Source organism: Haliotis rufescens, unplaced genomic scaffold, assembly GCF_023055435.1.
Source record: "Haliotis rufescens isolate VD_foot unplaced genomic scaffold, xgHalRufe1.0.p SCAF_16, whole genome shotgun sequence".
NCBI lineage: Eukaryota > Metazoa > Mollusca > Gastropoda > Lepetellida > Haliotidae > Haliotis > Haliotis rufescens.
Window position 1 is genome coordinate 4,732,946 of NW_025963846.1, and position 24,042 is coordinate 4,756,987.

A 24,042-nucleotide genomic window follows, 5' to 3' on the forward strand; every position below is an offset into this window, starting at 1 on the left:
AAGGAGGGTGGGGGTCTTGTTGAGGATTGCAGGCATAACCGGATGCAATATTTTGCATCCTACTTGCACACATGGAGAATGAGGACATATAATTTGCTATTGCATGCCTTGGGTACAAAAAAAGTATGGCTGTTTGAACATTTTGAATCATAAAAATTGTAATTCTTTTTTGATTACTTGTTCCATAATGTACATATAACAAATTCCTGACATTATTGTGTCAGAGGTGTAACAAAATTCTAACTACAGTACACTTTAGGCTTCTGAGGATGTGCTATGATATATATGACATCAGTAAAAGTCTATCAAATCAAGAGAAGCATGTCGCATGTCGCCCGCCTACGACCCGCATGCTGATGCCTTCGACTCCAAGTTTAATTAGGGTGCCCCTTTGACTGATATGTATCATGATATATACAGACCTGGTTACATCTGTGTATTGTATCATGGTTAAAGTGATGAAATATTGTATCCTGATACTTCGGTTTGACATCGGGCTGGTGTATATGGGGATGTTATACAGTATCACAATATAGCCGACCCGTGAAGATCCGGGGTAGAATAGGTCTTCAGCAACCCATGCTTGCCGTAATCAGTAGAGGACGTTACGTGTACGCGAGACGGCTCTCCCGTCTCACGTACAAGTGACCACCTTGGAGGGGTCACTCGTATGCGTGACGGTCTGTCAGTGAACCATGGATTTCTGCATGTTGCGCACAAATGTCTCTACAAGTGTTATTTGTGAAAATAATAAAACAAAATTACGTAGTCATTGATCATCATACTAGTTATCGTATGACATGAAAAAAATGTCATAAGAAAAATAATAAACGGTCAAATTTGGAGAAGAATGTGCAAAAATTGAGCAAACTGTTCTGTTTTTGACAGCGATTTTCTTCTATGTACATATTTTTCAGAAACTAACATGTAGTCTTTTCTAAAAGCTTTTTCATCGTAGAGTTACAAAATATATGAATGATTTCACGCACACCAACGCACACCCATTTGCCATCGCGTTGAAACACGTAATAAGAGGCGACTAACGGAATCGGGTGTTCAGGCTCGCTGACGTGGTTGATTCAATTGTTAAACAACAAACAAACACAAAACGGCCCTTGTAAATCTGTCACCTAGGAACAGTGATGCAGGAACATATCGCCTTACCAGTAATTTATCATAGAATAGTTTATGATCAAAACAGAACCAGGCTCAGAATGATACGTCTCCAGCTAGCATGGTTAGGTGCTTGTTAGGCTTTTCCGTATTTAAACCGTTATGTTTCTAATCAATAATGATGATATATCAGTTGACATTATGTTATGACATATAAGCATGCAAAAATATTTAACATGCAAGAAAACTGTCATGAAGATTGTGAAATATCGTTTTACATATCGTCATGTTGTAAATGCTGTTTGGTATGAAACTGTTTCAGATGTGCATGGTTACAGTCAAAGAACTTCCATGTTGTCTAGACAACCAGAAGAACGTGATGGAAGAAGCCAACAGAGGCTAGATGTCATTGGCCAGCCATGGGAGAACCAGGTAGGAATGTACATCTGTATTCTGTGGACTGGACCTACTGTTTGACATGTTAGAAGCAGCAGCAGACTACAGAGATAGTGCTTGTCGCCAAGCTTTGGCTATCATTATGATCATACCAGCGTTAGAAATTGGCACTAGTCCTGTAGTCCTTACAAAACTTCCCAATAGTAAAGGTATCCTAAGGACTAGTAGAAATTGGCCCGTTTTAAGGGTTTTGCTATATGTTATCATTATAAGGACTAGTGGACAAAAACTGTTAGTTTCTAACCCTGCATACGCTATGGCTTGTCTTATGTTATGTAGTTTCCATATTTCCTCTATTACCCGGGCCTTGAATAGACCCGGGATCTTCATTGAATTGTGGGAAGTTTTTATGAAAGTATTATACTCCATTAGTACCTTTGCGTTTGAACGAGTGTCTGAAAGAAATATACAGTAGAGCGTTTATTTGAGGACCTACAGTAACCATGTTTGGCATGTTTAAAGCAGTGGTGTCCCAGTTGAATATGGTCTGTTGTGGTTGTTTTTCCTGATTGTTATATCAATTACAGTCAAGTCTTGTTAATCCAACACTTGTTTGTTGTTGTTTAACACCGCACTCAGCAATATTTCAGCTATATGATGGCGGTCTGAAAAATAATCGAGTCTGGATCAGACAATCCAGTGATTGACATCATGAGCATCGATTCACACATTTGGAATATGATGACATGCATCAAACAAGACAGCGAGCCAGACCAGCCTGTCCCGTTAGTCGCCTCTAAGCATAGTCGCCTTTTACGGCAAGCAGGAGTTGCTGAAAACCTATTCTACCCCGGATTTTCTCTGGGGTAAACGGCCATGTAAAATCAGTGGGATGAAGTCAGTAGAGATTTATGAATGTTTTCCTCCACTTGTGAAGATGTCAAGTCGAGACTGAGAGCTCTTATAAAGCGGTCATTGATAACAAAGGACTGGTTGAAGGGTAGGGTGTGCATGAGTTGACAACTGTTTTCCTCCGCACAGCAGTTGTTTGTCATCAATGTAGATGAGTGTCTCAAGCTCACACTAGCCAGGCTGTAATCATGGTAATGACGTATTGACCAGGGATCTTCTCCCTTCAACACACACTCAGACAATTAACGACTTACAGATGGAATACCGTCATCAATGTTCTGTGGATACTGGCTGGTAAGGAGATAATAATCCTGTTGTATACATGCTGTGAGGTTATGATGGTTATGATGTAAGTCAATATGTGTGCATGTGTCCCTGTGGCAATGATTGGTGAAAGCTGAAGGTTTATTGGAGTTGTGGATGTAGTGGTAGGTAGCACATTATTTGATATCTGGTCTTTTGGGTATGTTGTATTTTTGAGAGTTGTTAAGTGAATGTTGTATTTTTGAGAGTTGTTAAGTGAATGTTGTATTTTTGAGAGTTGTTGAGTGAATGTTGTATTTTTGAGAATTGTTAAGTGAATGTTGTATTTTTGGGAGTTGTTGAGAGAATGTTGAATTTTTGAGTGTTGTTAACATGGTTAACAGTGGTTAAGGGAATGTTGTATTTTTGAGTGTTGTTAAGTGAATGTTGTATTTTTGAGTGTTGTTAAGTGAATGTTGTATTTTGAGAGTTGTTGAGAGAATGTTGTATTTTATGAGAGTTGTTGAGAGAATGTTGTATTTTTGAAAGTTGTCAAGGGAATATTGTATTTTTGAGAGTTGTTAAGTTGAGTGAATGTTGTATTTTTGAGAGTTGTTGAGAGTATGTTGTATTTTTGAGAGTTGTTAACATGGTTAACAGTGGTTAAGGGAATGTTGTATTTTTCAGTGTTGTTAATGTTAAGTGAATGTTGTATTTTTCAGTGTTGTTAAGTGAATGTTGTATTTTGAGAGTTGTTGAAAGAATGTTGTATTTTATGAGAGTTGTTAAGTGAATGTTGTATTTTATGAGAGTTGTTGAGAGAATGTTGTATTTTTGAAAGTTGTCAAGGGAATATTGTATTTTTGAGAGTTAAGGGAATGTTGTATTTTTGAGAGTTGTTAAGGGAATGTTGTATTTTTGAGAGTTGTTAAGTGAATATTGTATTTTTGAGAGTTGTTGAGTGAATGTTGTATTTTTGATAGTTGTTAAGTGAATATTGTATTTTTGAGAGTTGTTGAGTGAATGTTGTATCTTTGAGAGTTGTTAAGTGAATGTTGTATTTTTTGTATTACATTTTCATCACCATCAATATTACATATACATCACCATCAATATTACATATACATCACCATCAATATTACATCTACATCACCAGCAATATTACATCACCAGCAATATTACATCTACATCACCAGCAGTATTACATCTACATCACCAGCAGTATTACCATGATTACATCTACATCACCAGCAATTTGCCGCTTCTCTGCAGTAGAGATGTTAGATATGAGGATACCTCCAGAGAAGGTCACATCGCCCAGTCCAAATGAAGGCTTCACATGTTCTAAAGTCAGTCACTTGTCAGCTCTCTAAAAGGATTTGGCTACATTTTGTCACCACCTACTTGAAAATTTTGATTTGTACAAAGAAAAACCCACACAGAACACAAATATTCCATCAGAAGTACCGGTTCTTGACTTGATGGTGCTCAGAAACGACACGATGTATGACATGTACACAACAATATAATGGTGCTGCTATACTTTCTACTTTTGGAACTCGTAATTTTTTCTCTGTTTTCGACATTTTGGAATCAGGTATGCTGGTTTGCATGCATCACTCACTCACTCACTCACTCATTCATCATCCACAGGCCTTCACGCTAGAGGTGTAACGATATGGGAGGTCGCGATACGATACGTATCATGATACCGTGATTACTGGTACAAGCTAACAGGGTTTCCCCTGACGCAGTATTCTTGCGTATATGACACTCAATTAAGGAAAAATACGTCCAGAATATCTGTGTTGTTGTTTACCAGCTTTGGAATGAAAATATTACAACTTCTCACCTGAACTTAATTTATAAACATTTTCCGAAAGACAATATATGCAAACGTCTTAAAATTTACGTCTAGTTTTAAATTAACCGTCGTTTCAAAATATATTTATGCATCAAAGTGAACGTAACTCTCACACTCCATGTGGCTTCGATGACAGCACGTGATGTAAACAAAGGAAAATTCCGCAAATGGACAAGGTTTTTCATGTTTCGGCATATTTTCTCTCTAAAAGTTAACCATGACATATGTTTATCTAGATGTGTAGACTCGTAAAAAATGAAACAGAAGAAATATTATCATTGTTGCGGTGAATAATGTGATTTGGCACGGTTACAGTATGTGGTTAAGCAGAACCTATGGAACGGGGTAAACACAAGTTGTAAGTATCGGAGGGACACATGTTTTTGCCGAAATTTAGGTAAACATTATTGAATGAAATTTTAAATAAAATTAATAAAACAGATGACAAACATAAGGTCAGATATACAGAGAACACATTTTTATTACCAGATAGTGTAACAACAGGATTAACTTGCGTAATTCAATTCAGATTTGTTATGCTATTTCCGATGACGGATCATGACAGCCTGAAATAAGACTGAAGAAAAGTCTTATACACGAGAGATTTTTTTTTCAGGATTTAATAGCCCATAATTAGGGGTGTGTATTATACACGAGTGTGTATTATATGCGAATAAATATGGTATATACGAAATGTAAAGCTTTAGGCGTGTTTGTTGTTGCTAATAAACTGTATTCAACCAGAAAATATTACGAGTGTTCACAAGTCTTCAATTCAACTTCACTGTTGATAGATAATACAAGATAACTAGATAAAAGATGTAAATGAGCTAGTGGTATTAGATTATAATCTGACATGAAATGTATTTTAATATCCATCCATGATTAAAAATTATGTCTCACAGTTGGGACTGATGTTATTTATTCATCCTGTATTAGTGTCACTGTAAATTGTTTCATGAGCTGTGAAGTAATTAAAGATTGTGAAAAGATAAAACCAACAAACTTTGTTTTTCATTCATATATCCTTTATTTCTCTGTAGTACAATCAGCTGAGAACATTAATTAGCACTTGTTAACTTAAACTAAAGACATATAATATTTAAAAGATACTTAACTTTAAGTGTAACATTAACAGTGAACACTTTAAATTTCATTAATCATACAATAAAGCATTTGACTCTCAAAAAATATTTTTGACTCCCAAAAATTCATAGGCTGAGTCAAGGTGACTCTCAGATATTGGAGTCTAGGGGGGAACCCTGAGCTAAGCCAAGTTGATGTCTTTCTGCTCTCTAAAAGATGTGACAAGTACAGCTGAAGAAGATATAAGGTGTTTATTTACTGTTATAGCAAATTGTCAGCAATACAGTATGTTTTACTAAAAATACAAACTGGCTGAAAGAAAAAGTTACTCATCACTTTATGCAAAAAATATAAACATAAACATTAAATACTGTTTATCAAGTTTCAACTTGTTTACTTCAGTAAGTTCAGTTTGAAACTGTTAAACGTATTTCATGTTTAAAAGTAAGTAAAACTGTGTTATGAAAATATCGTATGTATTGCAATACATGCTTTCCAAATAGATGCATCGTATCGTGGGCTGTGCATCGGGATACAATACTGTATCGCTGTATCGTTACACCACTACTTCACGCAGAGAGGCATCAAAATATAACTTTGTGTACATCTGTAATGTAATCCGGTGGTTGGTAGCCTAGCAACGGTGCTTGTTGTTAGGGTGTGATCAGAACACATTCCATGATGAAACCCAATCAGTGTTTTGCAATCACTTGTAATCCATTCGTGCAAGATGGGGATCATCCTGATTTTTTTTGGTCACGGTTGTCAGTCACAGGTTCAAACATGTAGGGGTAAATCTTCCTCAGAAATCAAATTCATCTTCCGAGAAACATTCACATTTCATGATACTGGCAACTTATAAACTTGTGTCACTGTATATTTTAAACAAAATAAATGAGATGAGTACCGTAATGTAAACAATAAACACAGTTGAAGAAATAGCATGTTTCACTCATCGTTTTCTCACTGAATATTGACCTCAATTTGTGATATAAACATGATAAATGGCCTTTGTCACATTTCCGTTGTTGAAAGAGAAAAGAGTTTATTTTAATCCCCAGTCATACGAAGGAAAGAACAGTGTACAAATGGACATTACTAATTGAGGAAAGGAGAATGTCTGAGGGTTAAAAAGGGTAAAGATTTGGTTTGCTTTGCCAATAACGTGTGCAGCCGACCACGGAGACTGGAGAGCCTCTGTATATAATGGCTCCGCCTCCGCTGTATTTTCGTTTCTGCCTTTGAAATTGATAGACAAAAATGCAATAAAACCTTGTTTTCGAACCTATCGATCGTTTGAATACAATATTAACAAATTTATGGTGTATCAAATCTGCAAAGTTGTATACTCATGAAACATGCACTTAAGACAAATGTAAGATAAACATAGAGACTGCTTTCATCCTGTATGTGTTTATTATTATTATTCTAAATGTCATAATTAAGCATTCAGAAGCCTCAACAATTTGAATTGGTAGTCATTAATGAGCATGTTCTCTTGGGGACTTAAAGCACAATGGGTTCTTAATGCATGGATTGTTGTTTGACACATCCGAAGAAATGCAAGGATGCATACATAATAAGGTATGTGACTTAGGTGAGGCAGGCCTTGTATATTCCCGTTGGGGGTGTTTTGAATTTGAGAACAATCTACTGTTTTTTTCACATACCGTATTCGACGTAATAAGTGCCCCGCTCTAATAAGCGCCCTTGACGACATTTGCAAAGATATTGGCTAGTGAACAATCCCAATCAGCACCCCTTACATCCCAATGTACACCAGACTTATATAATCTCGTATAATACGCACTCGTGTGTTATATGCACCCTTAATTATGGGCAATTAAATTCTGGAAAAATATATCTGTCGTACAAAAACATTTCAGGCTGTCAGCATAAACCATGAAATTTATCTTTCAACTCTGTTTTTTTCACCAAAATAATATTGTAATAAGAGCCCCCTATTTCTCATTTTGAGAGTGCCCTGGGCGCTTATTACGTCGAAAACGGTATGTTTAAATTTATCACCATTAAGTTTGTTTCACCAATGTTAAGATTTTCCTCTTTATAGTGCAACATTGTTACAAGCATAAACACAGGCCATAAACAGATAAGTATGGACAAAAGAATACGAACATGTAAAAATGTACGAAAGCAAGATATTTGATTCCTTTAACTGTTAGTCCTATTTGTAATTGTCAAACTACCAGTATCAGTGTTATAATGGGGTGGCCTATGAAGGGACAGTAATAGAGGGACATAACACCTGTATCAATGGACAATAATCCTTAGTAAGGGCCAGATGTGTATAAGGCAGTGTCAGTATGATGGATAAATGCCCTCTTATGTATCAGCAGCTGTAGGAGGCACCAGGTAACGTGTGATGTCTGTATTTAGTTCATGTCCTGTTATAAAGTTGTGGCTATAAATTGTGTGGTGAGTTGTGATGTCAGTTTGTCCTGTGTCGTGAATAAACACTGCCTCCAGTGAGTAATGTTACTTATCCTTTACTTTCCATTTTGTTATTGCGAAAGTTGCTGTGATTTCTTGCGACATACAGATCAGTTGACTTGTTTATCCATAGTCATAGTTGTTTTCTTACATCAGTTGAACATAATGTTGAATGGTAGATCTTTTTATCCATATCTATATATGATAAATTTTATTTTGCTGTGATACCTTCAACCAGCTAGAATGGTAGATCTGTCTATCCATATATATGTGGTCATTTTTATTTTGCTGTGATGCCTTCAACCAGATAGAATGGTAGATCTGTGTATCCATATTTTTATATGATAGTTTTTATTTTGCTGTGATGCCTTCAACCAGATAGAATGGTAGATCTGTGTATCCATATCTGTATTTTGCTGTGATGCATGGTAGTGAGTGTTGAGTGTGGTAAGCAGTGGTGAGTGTGCTAAGCAGTGGTGAGTGAGAGCATTAAGCAGTGGTAAGTGTGCTAAGCAGTGGTGAGTGAGAGCATTAAGCAGTGGTGAGTGAGCATGGTAAGCACTAGTGTGTGGTAAGCAGTGGTAAGTGTGCTAAGCAGTGGTGAGTGAGAGCATTAAGCAGTGGTGAGTGAGCATGGTAAGCACTAGTGTGTGGTAAGCAGTGGCGAGTGTGGTAAGCAGTGGTAAGTGTGCTAAGCAGTGGTGAGTGAGAGCATTAAGCAGTGGTGAGTGAGCATGGTAAGCACTAGTGTGTGGTAAGCAGTGGTAAGTGTGCTAAGCAGTGGTGAGTGAGAGCATTAAGCAGTGGCGAGTGAGCATGGTAAGCACTAGTGTGTGGTAAGCAGTGGTGAGTGAGAGCATTAAGCAGTGGTGAGTGAGAATGGTAAGCACTAGTGTGTGGTAAGCAGTGGTAAGCACTAGTGAGAGGTAGGTGGTGGTATGTGCCTCTTGTCACACTTCAGGATATACAGAAGTAGTGAATTTCAGGTGACAAATGTGTATTTGTGGATCCAGTCTTTCCTTGTCAGTTTTAGTAATTCTGTGATTTATTTCAGATTTTAAGGTGTCCATGAGTACCCAACAACCCCGCAACCGTGAGTAATCTCATAACTTGAACATGTCATAAGGAAGTGTAGACCTGGGCAAGGAGCTTGTTTATCGGGTGCATAAGGGTAGTGATGCGAAACAGCGCGCACATTTAATTATGTGCACAGTGAGGGAAGTGAGTTATTGTACGCCCCACTGGCTGCAGAGATGGTGATTGTGATGACAATGAATAAGCTTTTAGAAAAGAGGAAATTATATCCTTGAAAAACATGCAAATAGACATAACAGGGTAATGTGGTTTACACTCACTGTGATTCATGGTTAACTGCATCTGATCTTCTGTTATGATTAATAGTCGTAATTTATATTTGATGTTTATGGAAATCCTGCATTAAACTGTTACATGCAGTTGACAAAAATGGTGACATGGACAGACCATCACACTACCAAGACACTCCCATTAATGTATGAGTAGCTGTAACGCAGCAGCAGCAGTGTGTTGTGTTGTGTATGAATTACCTCCGATAACGGTGATGTCATATGTCTGAGTTCAATGTTATTATTAAACAATTTGGGGTTGGAGTAGGTCTCCAGAGTGCAGTTGTCCGACTCAGCCACTTGGTAGATATCTGTGTGTCCTTGTAACCGCACAATGTTGGGCATTGCTTAAGATATCAATCACTAGTTTATCTGGTCTTGATTTGATTACAGGCCACTGAAACTTTGCTAACTGCAGCTTTAATCTGCACACAACACCGTTATAAATATTCCTGTAAAACACAGAACAATATATTTATCATGTTTATAGGTGCTTTTTTAAAGTAGTCTTAAAACATTTGAATATTTTTCAGCCTTTCGTTTAGCCATGCTCAGATAATGGTTGACTCTTTGAAAGTGAAGATAAAATAAACTTTTCACCGTCTGTGTACATATTTTTATGTAGAATACTGCATGTCATACTGCATGTTGCAGCCAAAGTTAATGTACCAAAAAGTACCAAAAGACCCATGAAGATCCGGGGTAGAATACGTCTTCAGCAAACCTTGTTTGCCGTAAGAGGCCACTATGCTTGTCATAGATTGGGTGGTCAGGCTCGCTGACTTGGTTGATGTATGTCATTGTATCCCAATGGCGTGAATCATGATGTCACTGGATTGTCTGGTCCAGACTTGATTTTTTCCAGACCACTGTCATATAGCTGGAATATTGCTGAATGCGGCGTTAAACAACAAACAAACTAATGTACCAAAAGCATATCGACATTTTAGACAGATGGATACTTAATTTTGTCAGATGTCAAAAGCAATTTGTAGCATCAATCGTCACAAAGTCACACAGCGTATCAGGTGCAAATTTCTAAATGTACAGCTGTAATCGCGACCTTGGGTAAGGTGTATAATTGTTAATTACATACTGCAGCATACCATATTTCTTGACACGCTATTTGTGATGTCAACATGCAAGTGGTTTCAGTGTGGACATGGTGAAAGAATATATACGCATAACTCATGTTGCTTGCATGTTTGATTGCCCGTGAAGATCCGGGGTAGAATAAATCTTCAGCAACCCATGCTTGTCGTAAAAGGCCACTAACGGGATCGGGTTGTCAGGCTCGCTGACTTGGTTGATGCATGTCATTGATTCCTATTGCATGGATCGATGTTCATGATGTAAATCACTGGATTGTCTGGTCCAGACTTGACTATTTACAGACCGCCGTCATATAGCCGGAATATTGCTGAGTGCGGCATTAAACAACAAACAAACAAAGCAAAATGCATGTTTGATACACACCTTTGACACAGCATGGACAAAAGTGTGCATTATACCCAAGACAATATGGTATGGTCTGAACATACATCACAACCTACAAGTCGTGTGTCAAGAAGGCCACAATGGCCTGTCACCAGATTTAGGGCTGAAATAAACCCTATCTCAGCTGACCCAAACTTGAGGGGCGATATCTGAAGTCAGGAGGGCAGTATTGATTGTGTGACGCAGTGATATAGCTGAAATATTGTCAAAAGTAGGGTTAGAAATTGGCCCTAGTCCTGTAGTCCTTGCCAAATTGCCCAATAGTTAAGGTATCATAAGGACGAGAAGAAATTTGCCACTTTTAACATTGTTAGAGTTTTGCTCCATGTTATCACTATGAGGACCAGTGGATTATAAATGATAGTTTCCACCGCTGTAAATACTGATTATCATCCTGTGGTGTTTATCATACTGAATAATTATTTTTTTTCTGATCAACAAATGGTAAAATATGCCTGAAAGTATTTTTCAGATATCCTGAACATGTAAACTTGTGCTGTAACAGGAAGGCACAGATACCCTTTTAGTTCTCTCAGTTACATACAGCACTGTCCCTGGCTATTAGCCGGCCTGTGTGATTAACCCCTAAGAAAACAAGCAATTAAAGTACTCACGGAAATGAAAAAAACCTGTTTTTCTCAATTTAAAAATCGACACAAAGTGTTACGTAGCTGTAAGTACGAAATAACAAAACAACTCGAAAAGTACTAGTCTGGATTTGCTAGTTTGATCTCAGTGAACAATACAAAATGTACTTTACAGGAGGTAATTTGTCGGCACTTTCAACATTCAAAAATAAAACTAAGTCCAAATTGACATAGCAGAAACAGACTATAGGCATTATGCACCTGTTCTCACCTGTCGTCAAGGTGTCATAGGTCACCTTGATCAACTTACACCTGGTTATGCCCTGTTTCACAATAGTCTGTTTTATTCACATTTTTACACACTTTTACGTGTAAAAAGGCATAAAAACATTTGATACGCTGTATTTGTGCCACGGCCCAATTAGTACTAATTTAGTTGTTTGAATATTTACATATTTTGTATATTAACTGCATTTATTTAAGATCTGAGGTCGAAAAAACAGGGTTTTTTCATTTCCGTGTGTACTTTAGTGTTATTTTACATGTTATCATACTTCAATTCCTGATGTAATAAATAATGGTATATAAATACACTGGTGCTATAATTCTAGTTTGTGTCACATCATTTTCACAGCTAATAAGTGATTTGTGTCCATAGTACTGAATTCAGTCTGAAACGCTGCTGTAATTTAATAGCGTGCTTCATTGTGTTATTGGAGAATGAGGTTGTGTGACAAGTCTGTTACACGGGTGAGACTGTTGGCACGTTTGTTGAGGGATTTGTGCAATGCACACGAACATGATGAAGTTGACTAACTTGTGAATACTTGTGAGTGTAATTGAATCGTAATGTCACAGAAATAAAAGCCTTAACATGTGTTTATCCATGTTTATCTACAATAAATTAATTATTAGATTTTCATCAAAATTAAAAAAGAGATAGACAGAAGACACCTTTATAATGATTTGTTTATCTCAACAAACTGTTCAAAACATCTGTGGACATTAACTGTTCATGGATGTCATTCACACAAAGCAGGAATGTTTGGTAGGACCTAGGTATTGTTGAAGAAGCGAAGAAACAAGGGAAGGCACACCAATTTTCTTAGAGTGGAGGGACTTGGGGAATATACTGTATGATGCAGGATGTTTGATAGTTGGATGGGGAGGGATAAAAGTCAATTAATTTATTGTGGCCGTACACACCATGCATTTGTAATGATAGGGAACCATCCCGTAATGTAATGCTTGCAGTGGTAGAAGACTCAAGTGTTTACCATGTTTATTGTCTGCAATGTCCTACTGATAACATGTTGCACGTTGTTCATGTCGTTGCAGCTGGGGGTCCTATCATTGAGGCCTCCCCAGACCCGGAGGAGTACAACCGCGCCCTCAAGATCATTCTTGGCACAGTCGTTGGTGTGATTGGTATTGTGGGCCTGATAGCCTTGTTTTTCCTGTTATTCAAGTTCTGGAGGAGGCGCCAGGATCCCCACCATGGTAGGTCAAGGCTCTGTCTTATGTTCATTGCTTGTTTTCATCTCACCGTGACGTTATCAGTCCCATAGAAGGATGTGGGGTTTCTGTGGATATCATCTTCCTGAGGGGAGTTAACTGACTATAAGAGTCCAGTTCACTCTTGTGGAACTACACTGGAATTTCCAGGCACCAGTGTCTATTACGAGTTCAGTTGTGTCCCTTCCATGTCCTCCTATTGACCAATCAGATTCAATCTCTCATATCACTTGCATTTGCTTCAAACAAAATGATGGCGCCCATTCAAGACACACTTATAGAAAAACCACACAAATTACAAACAAAGACAAAATCCCCATAAAGTTTGCATTGTATTGATAAGAATCCAGCACATTTACAACGTGACACAGTAAATCACACAGGGTGTAACCATTTGTTGCAGTCTGTGTGATTTACTATGTCAGGTTCCTTTGAAAATGTGCCAGGTTCTTAACATGCTGATCATGATGTAAAAATTATTGGCCTGTTTAAGTAGAATCACAGAGAAATCACAAGTTAGACTTGCTGGACTGAAAGTTCTCCAGACTCTGGACATGTTCTAGTGGTTATGATGTCAGGCTGTGGTGAGACGCACCTGACCTTGGAATACATTGTGTGCAGAGTTGCCCCAGAAACCTTGGGGTCGTGGGTTCGATTCCCGATTCTCCCCGATTATTTGGCAGCACCATAGGAGTGCTCATGGGTTTCTATTAGGTGCTAAATGTGAGAGACCTGCATCACTTTGGGATTTCCTCCCTCTTTGAGCTGACAGGCAACTTGAATACTAATTACTATTCAAAGCGGCCTAAACATGATAAACTCACTCACACACTCACTCGGATCACATTGACTGCTCGTGTGACCTTGTAAATACTTCATGTACAAATGCTTGTTGCAGGGACTATTGGACGTGAACGAGCTGCCAGTCTGCGGTCCATCTCTATCGGTAAGTCACACAACAGACACATCAGCTATCATGATAGTCGAGGCTAGTTCAAATTCATAGCACTACTCCAATCCTTTTATTAATGTATAAGTGGTAAATGTGAGAGACCTGCGTCACTGTGTGATACAACTGAAATACTGTGGCATTGAACCAAATTCACTCACTCAATATGTACTGGGTCTTGACATAGTGTTGGATCGTCACAGTGAAGACCTGATTCAAATAGCCATGTGTGTACAATGGTGCCCTGGTTCTCATATGCAGGGATATGATATCTCTGCGGAAACGCGGAAAGTCACGTTTTTAAAAACAGTAGTATATAACAAAACAAATATAAATGGATGAAATATTTCCCAATAAAGGTGATAAATCTCATTAGCTGTAATTATTATTCATTATTCAAATTTGTACAGGATGGTGGGGTAGTCTAGTGGTTTACACTTTCACTTGATCATGCCAAAGCCTAGAGTATGATTTAGCACAAGGGTACAATGTGTGTGCCCATTTGTGGTGTCCCTCACCAGATTTCTTCAAGTGGCAGTTTAGAAGTTTGAATGATGAACAGGGGAGATAGTTCTATGTATATGCAACTTCTTTATTACAATGAATGCAACGTTTTGGTGTAGATACTAACACTTTTATCCAACAAGTGATTGTCACATCTATCCCTAAGCATTGTAATAAAGGAGTTGTTTATCTACAGAACTCTCTCCCTTGTTTCTCACCATACTGCATCAATATTGCTGAAAATGGTGTAAATCCTTACACACTCCCATCATGTTTTGTTTCTGAAGAGGAACTCAAAAACCATGAGAGATAGCTTAACCAAACTTGGCACATAGATAGGTCTAGTGAAGAACTGGTGCCTTTTGATAGTTTTTGATTTTTGAAAATTTATTTTTCGAGTTACTATGGCAACGACTTTGATTTAGACTGAAAAAGATGGTAGTGCTGCTTTCCAGAGCATATCTAGAAAACCGTACAATATTTCTTGCCTTTCACACAACCGGACATGTCATATTGGCAGGTGATAAGAGTACTTCGTGCTTGATCTAACAAGAATGAAACGATGTCATTGTGTGTTTCAGATATCAGCAACAAGCAGCTGCCAGGCGTGCTGGTGCTGTACTCCTACGACTGCCCCATGCATGAGAAGGTGGTCCAGTCACTCGCGGGTTTCCTCATGGAGGTGTGCTGCTGTAATGTTGTGCTGGACCTGTTTGAGGAACAGATCATCCATGAGAGAGGTCTGGATGACTGGTTGATAGAACGGCTACAGGAAGTTGACTACATCATGGTTGTGTGCTCCGTTGGTGCTCGATTAAGGTGCTCGAAGAAGCGTGTGCGATTTAAAAGCGAGGCTAGCCGAACGTTGCCAGATTACTTTGCTGTTGCTGTGGATTATGTCGGTGAGAAGATGCGAGTTGAGAGGGGGAAGGGATTGCCGATGTCGAAGTTCATCACTGCGTTCATGGATTACTCTATGTCTAGTGATATTCCTCCGCAACTTGAAACTGGGACCAAGTTCTGTCTCATGAAGGACCTGAATAAACTGTATAACCATTTGCATGGCCTGGAGCCCGATGATAACAAGTTCGAGGCCACCTACCCAGGGGTGTCTGAGAGTAATTACCATAAGTCAGAGGTTGGTGCTGAACTGTACGTGGCAATAGAACAAGCCAAGGATTACTTTCAGAGCAGCCCCAACTGGGTAGAGGACAGATTACAGCAGGCGGCACCAACACAGATTAAGTCAAAGTCTCGCCACAGACGCCACAACTCACAAGAACAACCTTTACTGGACCCAACCTGCACAGAACATGTGACACCTTCTATTACTAACTGTGTGGATGCAGCTGTTGAGGTGCACACACTTCCGCGAAGATCTAGTGGGAAAGATACTGGACAGGTGAACCTATTTTTGTATAGCCGCCAGAACTCCCTGCCCTCATCATTGAGTAGCCGCCTCACTGTTCACACGTCATCGAACCAAGTGAATGTGTCTAAGAGTTACGACAGCTTCCGAAACACTGAGAAGTTCCGTGATTCTGACTCAATAGCATGTGTGCTCTGTGGAAAACACTCCCATCCTGATGGCAGGCTGTCGTGTAAAGGACACAAGTCTGAGCAGTCGGACATAGAAGTGGATCAGGAATACAGCCAGTCAAAGAACAAAAGTAAATCGATGCCCACTGTGTGTGGGAACAGCCTGAATGGATCCCAGACCGTGCTACACGCCGAGGTTCACAAGGACTGGGACTCTGCTGGTAGAGTGTCTCCAATGTCTGACTTGCAGGAAACTGATTCCACTGGATCAGACACCTTGGAGAGAGACCTTCGGTCCATCACCATGCCTCCAACATTTGACAATGTACATTATTCGACATCAGCATATCTTCTGAGCGAACTTGTTCCTCTGAGAAGCCTGTCCTCCTCTGCTCTGGTGGTGTCCAACTCGGACCATCGTATCCGGCCTGTGCCGACACTTCAGCCAGTGGAACTCGGACAGAGTGACGAGTCCAATGGGAATGGTTTCTCACTTGGTCCAGTCATCAACTTAAACCATGTCTGATTAGGGCCCAGTAGTGCTTCACATTGCCCAACTCAGGGTTTGACATATGTATTATTTTCAGCCATGAGGACAATGTCTACAGAAACGTCACTTGTCCCACAGAAAATTATTAGACAACAAAATCATCCGTCTTGAACAATATTACTTATCTTTCACATATTTGAATGTGTTAAAATATTTTACTTATAGCTGAACTTTCACACAAGGATAAGCATTCTATAAGTTCCTCTAGCCACCCAAACCACCTCAAGTTGAAATTACTGGATGGGTCCTGATTAATTTTTGCTGGAATTGTCTAGATGGCCAGTGTATTTGTTATAGTGTGCAACTGTATATTTATGTAATGTTAATCATGTTAATCAAAGAATATTTTCCGCTGATTGAAACTCAGCCCTTGAACCTGGAGAGGACGTAGTTGGTAACCATGGTAATAATGTGATTGTAATTTGCCCTGATTAGTATAATGCTTTCACCAACATGAGGAGATGGGGGATAATCTCCCATATAATCATGTCATAGAATATATTTCTTATCTAACCATGCTAACCAACAATAGGAATAAGATATAGCTCTGAAAATCTGTAATTTCATTCAAATACTGTGTTATGGCTAATTGTCAGAAGTTCATTGGCTCTATGGACAACCAGAATAACCTCAGCTGAAGTACAATGTGAAACACAATTGAGAAATAGTGCACTTGCATCGTCCTCAGTGCAAATCAAATAGGGCCAGATTGTGATATTTAGTTTCATGATTCTCCACTGATCCTTGTACTGAGTGTACAATTACTTCACCTAAGATCCACGAATAATCGTCTGTTTTTCTTATTTTTCATGTTATTTTCCCAGACCCAGTGTGTTCTACCAATTTAGTCCTCCCTTGTTTGTACATATAATATCAGTTCCTTCGATTTCAAACTTATTAAGCTCATGTTTTTATGTGTGAGTATTGGACGTCAGATTATTTGTCATGTAAACACATGTTGAGAAAAAACAAGTAGAGAGATATATTGAACATGTTGAATACAGATCGTAATCCCCCACAAACAAGCTTTGTGAGTCGGTGTATCAGAAAGTATTACTTTTTTCACACATGTTGACCATTTGGACATGTTGGTGCAATGGTACATTTTGGTATGTAATATTTTCAATTTTTTAGGAACAGGATTGATGGATTGGTTTTAATAACTTTGTATTAAGATTGCTTTCATGTCATGATTTTTGGCATTTTCAAGATCAAACTTAAGCATGTTAAGATGTGAGATTGAACTAATTAATTCAAAGAAAGGGAAACATAATCACATTATGAACATTATTTCAGAATTTCCGTATATTTTGGTCCAAAACATCTCCTTGAAACATTCCATTTACTAGTGGTCTAGAAGTGCCTTTTCACATTTAAGATATTTCACCTTTGTTACATTTTTCACGATTTGACAGAAAGATCAAATTATACTAAACCTGTTGAGCCTATGGCTAGTGAATGATGCAATTGTACTGTAATCATGAAATAGTAATTAATTCAAGTCAGTATTAACACAAAGTAACATGTTCTATTGGGCCAGGTTCTCCATCTGATTTCGATCATTTTGCGTATTTTCCAGGAAAGGTCAAGGTCATCACTTGGTCACCAGAGGTCAAAAGTCAGAAATCTTAAGTTGTATCCATCATCGTGTCCCCATGACTACAATGCTATCTTTTATCAGGAAATGATGAACAATGTACACCTTATTTACCATCGGTCATTTTTCACTCACAGTAGAGATCAATGTCACTGTCAAAGTCATCAACTAGCCAGAGTCTTGTGAACAAACTACTTCATGTTCTAGCGGTAAAGACTTATTGTCTTAGCAAATTCCTTTAAGAATAATAAGATAGATGATTCATGTTCCAATTTGGGGGATTCTTTTATGCTATTTGATTAGCAAATGATAAACGTCAATTCTTCTGAAAAGAAACTTTTGACACTGATAAATCAGAAGTTTTACTTTTGACTGTAACCATGGTAACACAGATGCCAGTATGTATACATACATAATCTAAGACACTGTCTCAATATGGTTATGTTTTGTCTGATTTCCAGGAAATGTCAAGTTCATTTGGATACAATTTTCAATCACCAGTCATTACTAACAGAGAAGATGAATTTCATATTTTAAAGACTTCTGAAATTAATAATTCAAGAATTATGCTGACCTTAGCTTTCTCATATCATTGTATGTGAGTAAATGGTTGGTGACGACCTACAAAGATTACGTCGGAAATATGCATCTTGTACTGACGAATGACACTGGTAGTTGAATTGTGTTCCAAAGATTTGTTTTGAATGAGCTCAATTAAGAAAAGTATTTTTTGTTTTCATGAGATAAAGGTCGCTGATATTCTGCATCATCCAATGTATTGTATCTCAATCTTTGATGATAAACACCCTCTGTCCATTTGCCACCATGGTTTTGTCCTGAGTAAATGACACAATGCTAAAAATAGCCACCCAATCAAATTTCTTTGTTCCGTTATGATTAAAACAAACAATCTCATCATCTTGTGTTCCATCTCAAATAGGGGGGCCCAGTCGTCGCAATTAACTGTGCAGAGTTGTGTCCCTTGGGAACATCAGCCCCACGGATGATTGTGGGTTCGATTTCTGGTTCGCCCTGATTATGTTCATAGTTTCTCCTGGGTTTCTCCTATGAGGTAAACATCTAAGACCTGTGTTACTTTGAGCTTTTCTCACACATCAAACTGACACGCTGTATTATAACTGGAATACTGTTCAAAGCAGCATTAAACACAACTCGCTCACTCCACCTCAAAGACAGTAGGGTCCTGTTGATAGTGGACAGTCTTCTGATTTGTTATTAAGCTGCTTTTGTTAAGACAGTATCATGATAATTGGCTTGCTCGTGTTAGGCCGCAGTTTTGAATTTAAGTTGATGCCAAAATCTTGTTCAGAAGGGTCAGTTTGATGAGTTGTTGAAAATCAAGACTGTGAGCAAGATAGTTTTTGTTCCCAGTTAGTAGGAGTGAGTGAGTATGGTTTTACGCCGCTTTTAGCAATATTCTAGCAATATCACGGCGGGGGACACCAGAAATGGGCTTCACACATTGTACCCATGTCGGGAATCGAACCCAGGTCTTCGGCGTGACGAGCGAATGCTTTAACCACTAGGCTACCCGACCGCCCCCAGTTAGTAGGAAGACAGTGTTGGTGACATCACGACCCAATCCAGGAAGTGGTGGCAAATGGATCTATCCACAGTAAGAGTCCTAATAGAGTGGAGATACATACACTGGTTAAAGGAGGATGCCATGTGCTATATGATACTGTGTCCCTGTGTACAACTGCAGGTATACGAGGAAGGTGGGGGTATAGGGGACTTTTTCCTGTTGAAAATACTGCAAGATGTCTGATGTATAAGTATTCAGATTTCTTGCATACCAATATTGATGATGCAGTAAGACCTCCTACATACCAATATTGATGATGTAGTAAGACCTCCTGCATACCAATATTGATGATGTAGTAAGACCTCCTGCATACCAATATTGATGATTTTTCTTGCTGCCTTAGATTTATCATCAGATCTTGTATGAAGATATTGATGATGCAGCCATAGATTGATCACCAGTTTGAGCATGTTGAGAGCTCTTGTATGTCCATCCGAATGATTTGGTACAGTTTTGTGTTGTTCCCTCTGACTGTCCAGTTGTGTACTGTGTTGAACAACAGGCCCACTCTGTACGCCCTGCATACAGAGATACAAAGATTTATTTTCCACGAGGATTGTCCATGCTAAATCTCGAATGGCTGCCTCAAACATGACATGTATATATTGATGTGGTTTATCATTGACTTTACATATTGTAGTATACAAGTGTTTTTTGTGTGTGTCCTTCAGATTATCACTGTTATATGTAATTATGTTGTTGTTATCATCATCATCATCATCATCATCATCACCCACATTCTTGTGTCAAATTGCTCGGTCGGTATCATATTGCTCCAACTCCGACTCCTGTTTCAGGATTCGCACAAGGGAACATCCACCTCATTAAGAACTGTCGGAAATAGAAATAAATTGATTTTTGAAAATGTTTATCAGCATGTATAAAGATGTTGCATTCACAGAAAGACAAAGATTTGTAACATATATACTTCTCAAAACAAGTTAAGGAACCCCCACAAGTGGAAGGTTGTGTGTTGCAATACCCACCAGCTGTGACAGACTAACTGTAGTCATATGAAAAATGTGGGTGTTCTTTAACTTTTTATATTCCTTCTTGGCTTTTGGCCTTAGCCATCCAAGCATGACTTGAAAATCACATTTATACTTTATTTCGCTGAACATGGAACAAAACATAGTGTGTTGTGACAAGTCATCGTTGCCAGGTAAGGCTTTTCTGTGTAATGCATCACTGCTCTAGCTCTGACTCGTGTGAGAATGCAGGTCGGAGCAAGGGCGTGCGACAAAATTCAAACTCTTTAGGATTTCAATTTAGTTCTATTTCTGACGCTACTTCTGTATTCTACTCAAAAGAAGTTAAATAACATCCGACCATTTGACAATAGTTAACCTGTCATGGCCATGGAAGATTAACTATAGTCATGAAAAAAAGGGGTTTTCTGTACCTTCTTTTGACTAGTATGTAAAAGTTTTGACTGTGTGGTTGCCATTACTAACTAAACATGTATAGTATGCCAGTGTATTCCAGTTTGATGACAGCCTCCAAATTAATACATTTCTCTTTTGAAATATATAACTATTAAGTGGTGAACAATATTATCCAGTTAGGTTCAAATTTGATTGTACATACATCCTATTAATTTGCCTTTCATTATTGTTGATTAAGTATCAATAAGAATATCTAAACAGTATGTTCATCTTGATTGTGCTGACAGGCTTCATTGCAGCAACTTCCCATTTAAGTGAGTGAGTGAGTGAGTTTGATTTTACGCCGCTTTTAGCATTATTCCAGCAATATCATGGCGTGGGACACCAGAAATGGGCTTCACACATTATACCCATGTCGGGAATCGAACCCGGTTCTTCGGTGTGACGAGCGAACGCTTTAACAACTAGGTTACCCAACCGCCCCTCCCATTTAAGACAATGGCAACAATAACTTATGTCTTTCAGGCATGAAAGAGTATTTATGTGTGGCATCTTTCGGGGCATTTTAAAGGGGTGTAACTCTTGAAGGCTTTGTTTCAAGTCCTTGTAAAACCAGTTAAAATTTGGTTTGTTGAATAATAGAAAAAAGAAGAGAAATTCTATTATTTATTTAAAAGACCAGGTTTTTGAAATTAGAGATGTTTGTACCAATAACCTGATAACCTGGGAGCATTGCGTTACAGCTGACAACCCGTAAGGTTGCTGTGTCCAAGAGTCTGCCTATTGGTCAGTGGGACTATTCCATTTAACATGTTAATAAAACAATTTTGTTCCCATTTCCCCAATTTTTATTATATTTATCCATATACCTGAGAAATGACCATCGCTTGTGTCATGTAGACTTTGAACCTGACTGTGCTATAGATGTATATAATTGTCCCTATATTGTTTAATATTTATATATCATGGTATAAATATCAGTATATTTGTACTTACTAGAGTTTTTTACAAGCATGTTTAAGTGAAGTTTGATATTTTTCCTGTGTATTGTTTGATTGATGACTATTATTATTCACATTTCAATGAACAGAATTGTTATTCAGATTCATAATGGGTGTGATGAATTGTTATTTATTTTTATGAACTGCATCAAGGTAGAATGCAGTTGAATTTTGTTTCACAAGGATTTGCATATCACTCAATTTTTCTAGCAAAAAATCAAAATATATTATTGTTTTAACTTATTTTGTTTATGAATGAATTGTTTGTAGATCGAGAGGCCACCTTAGTGATTAGCCACAAAACCTTTTGAATGTTTTTTTCTGATGTACTGTTAGGATATAAATGTTCATTAAAGTACGCTGAACTTGTCGGGATCTGAAACAGTATGGGCAGGATGTCAGGTGTGTTCACTAGTGGTGTATTATTTTGTATGAAGTGAGCCTTTTCTTCTTCTTTTTCCACTTGATCCATAGGTCTTCAGCAACGCATGCTATCCATAAAAGGCGACTGTGTTTGTCGTAAGAGGCGACCAACAGGTTCGAGTGGTCAGGCTTGCTGACTGTTGATGCATGACAACGATCCTAATCGCGTGGATCAATGCTCGTTATGTCAATCACTGGATTGACAAGTCCAGACTCAATTATCAACAGATGATATTGCTGAAATATTGCTGAATGTGACATTGAATAACAAACAAACACATAAGGAATCATTATCTTAGGATTTAAAATTACATGTTTGTCTCAAACTATAGATAACTCCATATTTTGATGGCCATCAAGGCTTTGAGTGAACAATGTTTTGCTGTATTGTTGAGCATGTATAAGGGCAAGAGACATATCTTGATGATGATGTTGGAGATTTAATGAGCTGCTGTCAGATTGACTATTTTCAGTATGAATGAATATTCAGTACACAGATAAACAGATTTTGGTATTTGTTGTCTATCGCTTGCAGATGTTGTTTCTGTTGGCGTTACTGTTTATTGTATGTCTTTCTCCTGTTGGGCAGGAAGCATGAAGAGGACATAGGTGCACACCCTATTCATGTTGGGTTTACAGCTTACATCACAGAGCGGGGGCACAGGTGGCCCAGTCGTCTAAGGCGCCATGATTCGCTGTTCAGAGTTGCATCCCCTGGACACGCCAGAAACCTATGATTGTGGGTTCGAAGCCCGGTTCACCCCGATTATGTTTCTAGGTTTGTCAGCACCATACCCGTGCTCGTGGGTTTCACCGAAGTGGTAAACGTCTGAGACCTGCATCACTTCGGGCTTTCCTCCCACATTAAGCTGACACGCTGTGATATAACTGGAATAATGTTAAAAGCGGCGTTAATCCCAACTCACTCACTCACTACATCACAGAGCAAACCATCAGTGATGATGTCAGTTGATTTTTTTAATGTACCTATCTGCTTAAGTTTTATACCAGTTGTATTTGCTATCAGAGCTAACAAAAAAAACAGGCTTAATGAAACTAGACAATATTCTGCCTAAAACAACAATTTATGCTATTATACCTGAAACAAGATTAAATCTACTTCCTGAAACAGAACAATATGCTGTCCGACCTGAAACAACAAAATGCTGTTTTACCCGAACCAGCAATATGATTTACGACCTGAAACAACAATATGCTACACTACCTAAAACAACACTAGAGAATACACTTTGTGTACAAATATATATTGGTGGAACTATTCAAGAGACTCTTTACAATAGGGAATATAGGTGAGTTTGTGCACAACTAGATATTGGTGGAGCTATGCAAGAGACTCTTTACAATAGGGAATATAGGTGAGTTTGTGCACAGCTAGATATTGGTGGAACTATTCAAGAGACTGTTTACAATAGGGAATATAGGTGAGTTTGTGCACAACT

At 38.3% G+C, this 24,042-nt stretch overlaps 1 protein-coding gene across 4 annotated transcripts in view; it reads left to right on the forward strand.

Moving 5' to 3' along the window:
* Positions 1–23,086, forward strand: part of LOC124144251 (interleukin-17 receptor D-like) — a 30,586-nt gene extending 7,500 nt beyond the window's left edge. For 2 of the 4 annotated variants that reach the window (XM_046513573.2, XM_046513574.2), the window contains exons 2-6: positions 1,436–1,545; positions 9,120–9,158; positions 12,852–13,013; positions 13,927–13,974; positions 15,063–23,086. In XM_046513573.2, the coding sequence (XP_046369529.1) occupies positions 1,533–1,545; positions 9,120–9,158; positions 12,852–13,013; positions 13,927–13,974; positions 15,063–16,546 (1,746 nt within the window). In that variant the 5' untranslated portion in view covers positions 1,436–1,532 and the 3' untranslated portion in view covers positions 16,547–23,086. Of the gene's footprint in view, positions 1–1,435; positions 1,546–2,556; positions 2,716–7,630; positions 8,101–9,119; positions 9,159–12,851; positions 13,014–13,926; positions 13,975–15,062 lie in introns of those variants that run through there. The other 2 variants (XM_046513576.2, XM_046513575.2) reach the window with 2 other exon arrangements.
* The last annotated feature ends 956 nt before the right edge of the window (positions 23,087–24,042 follow it).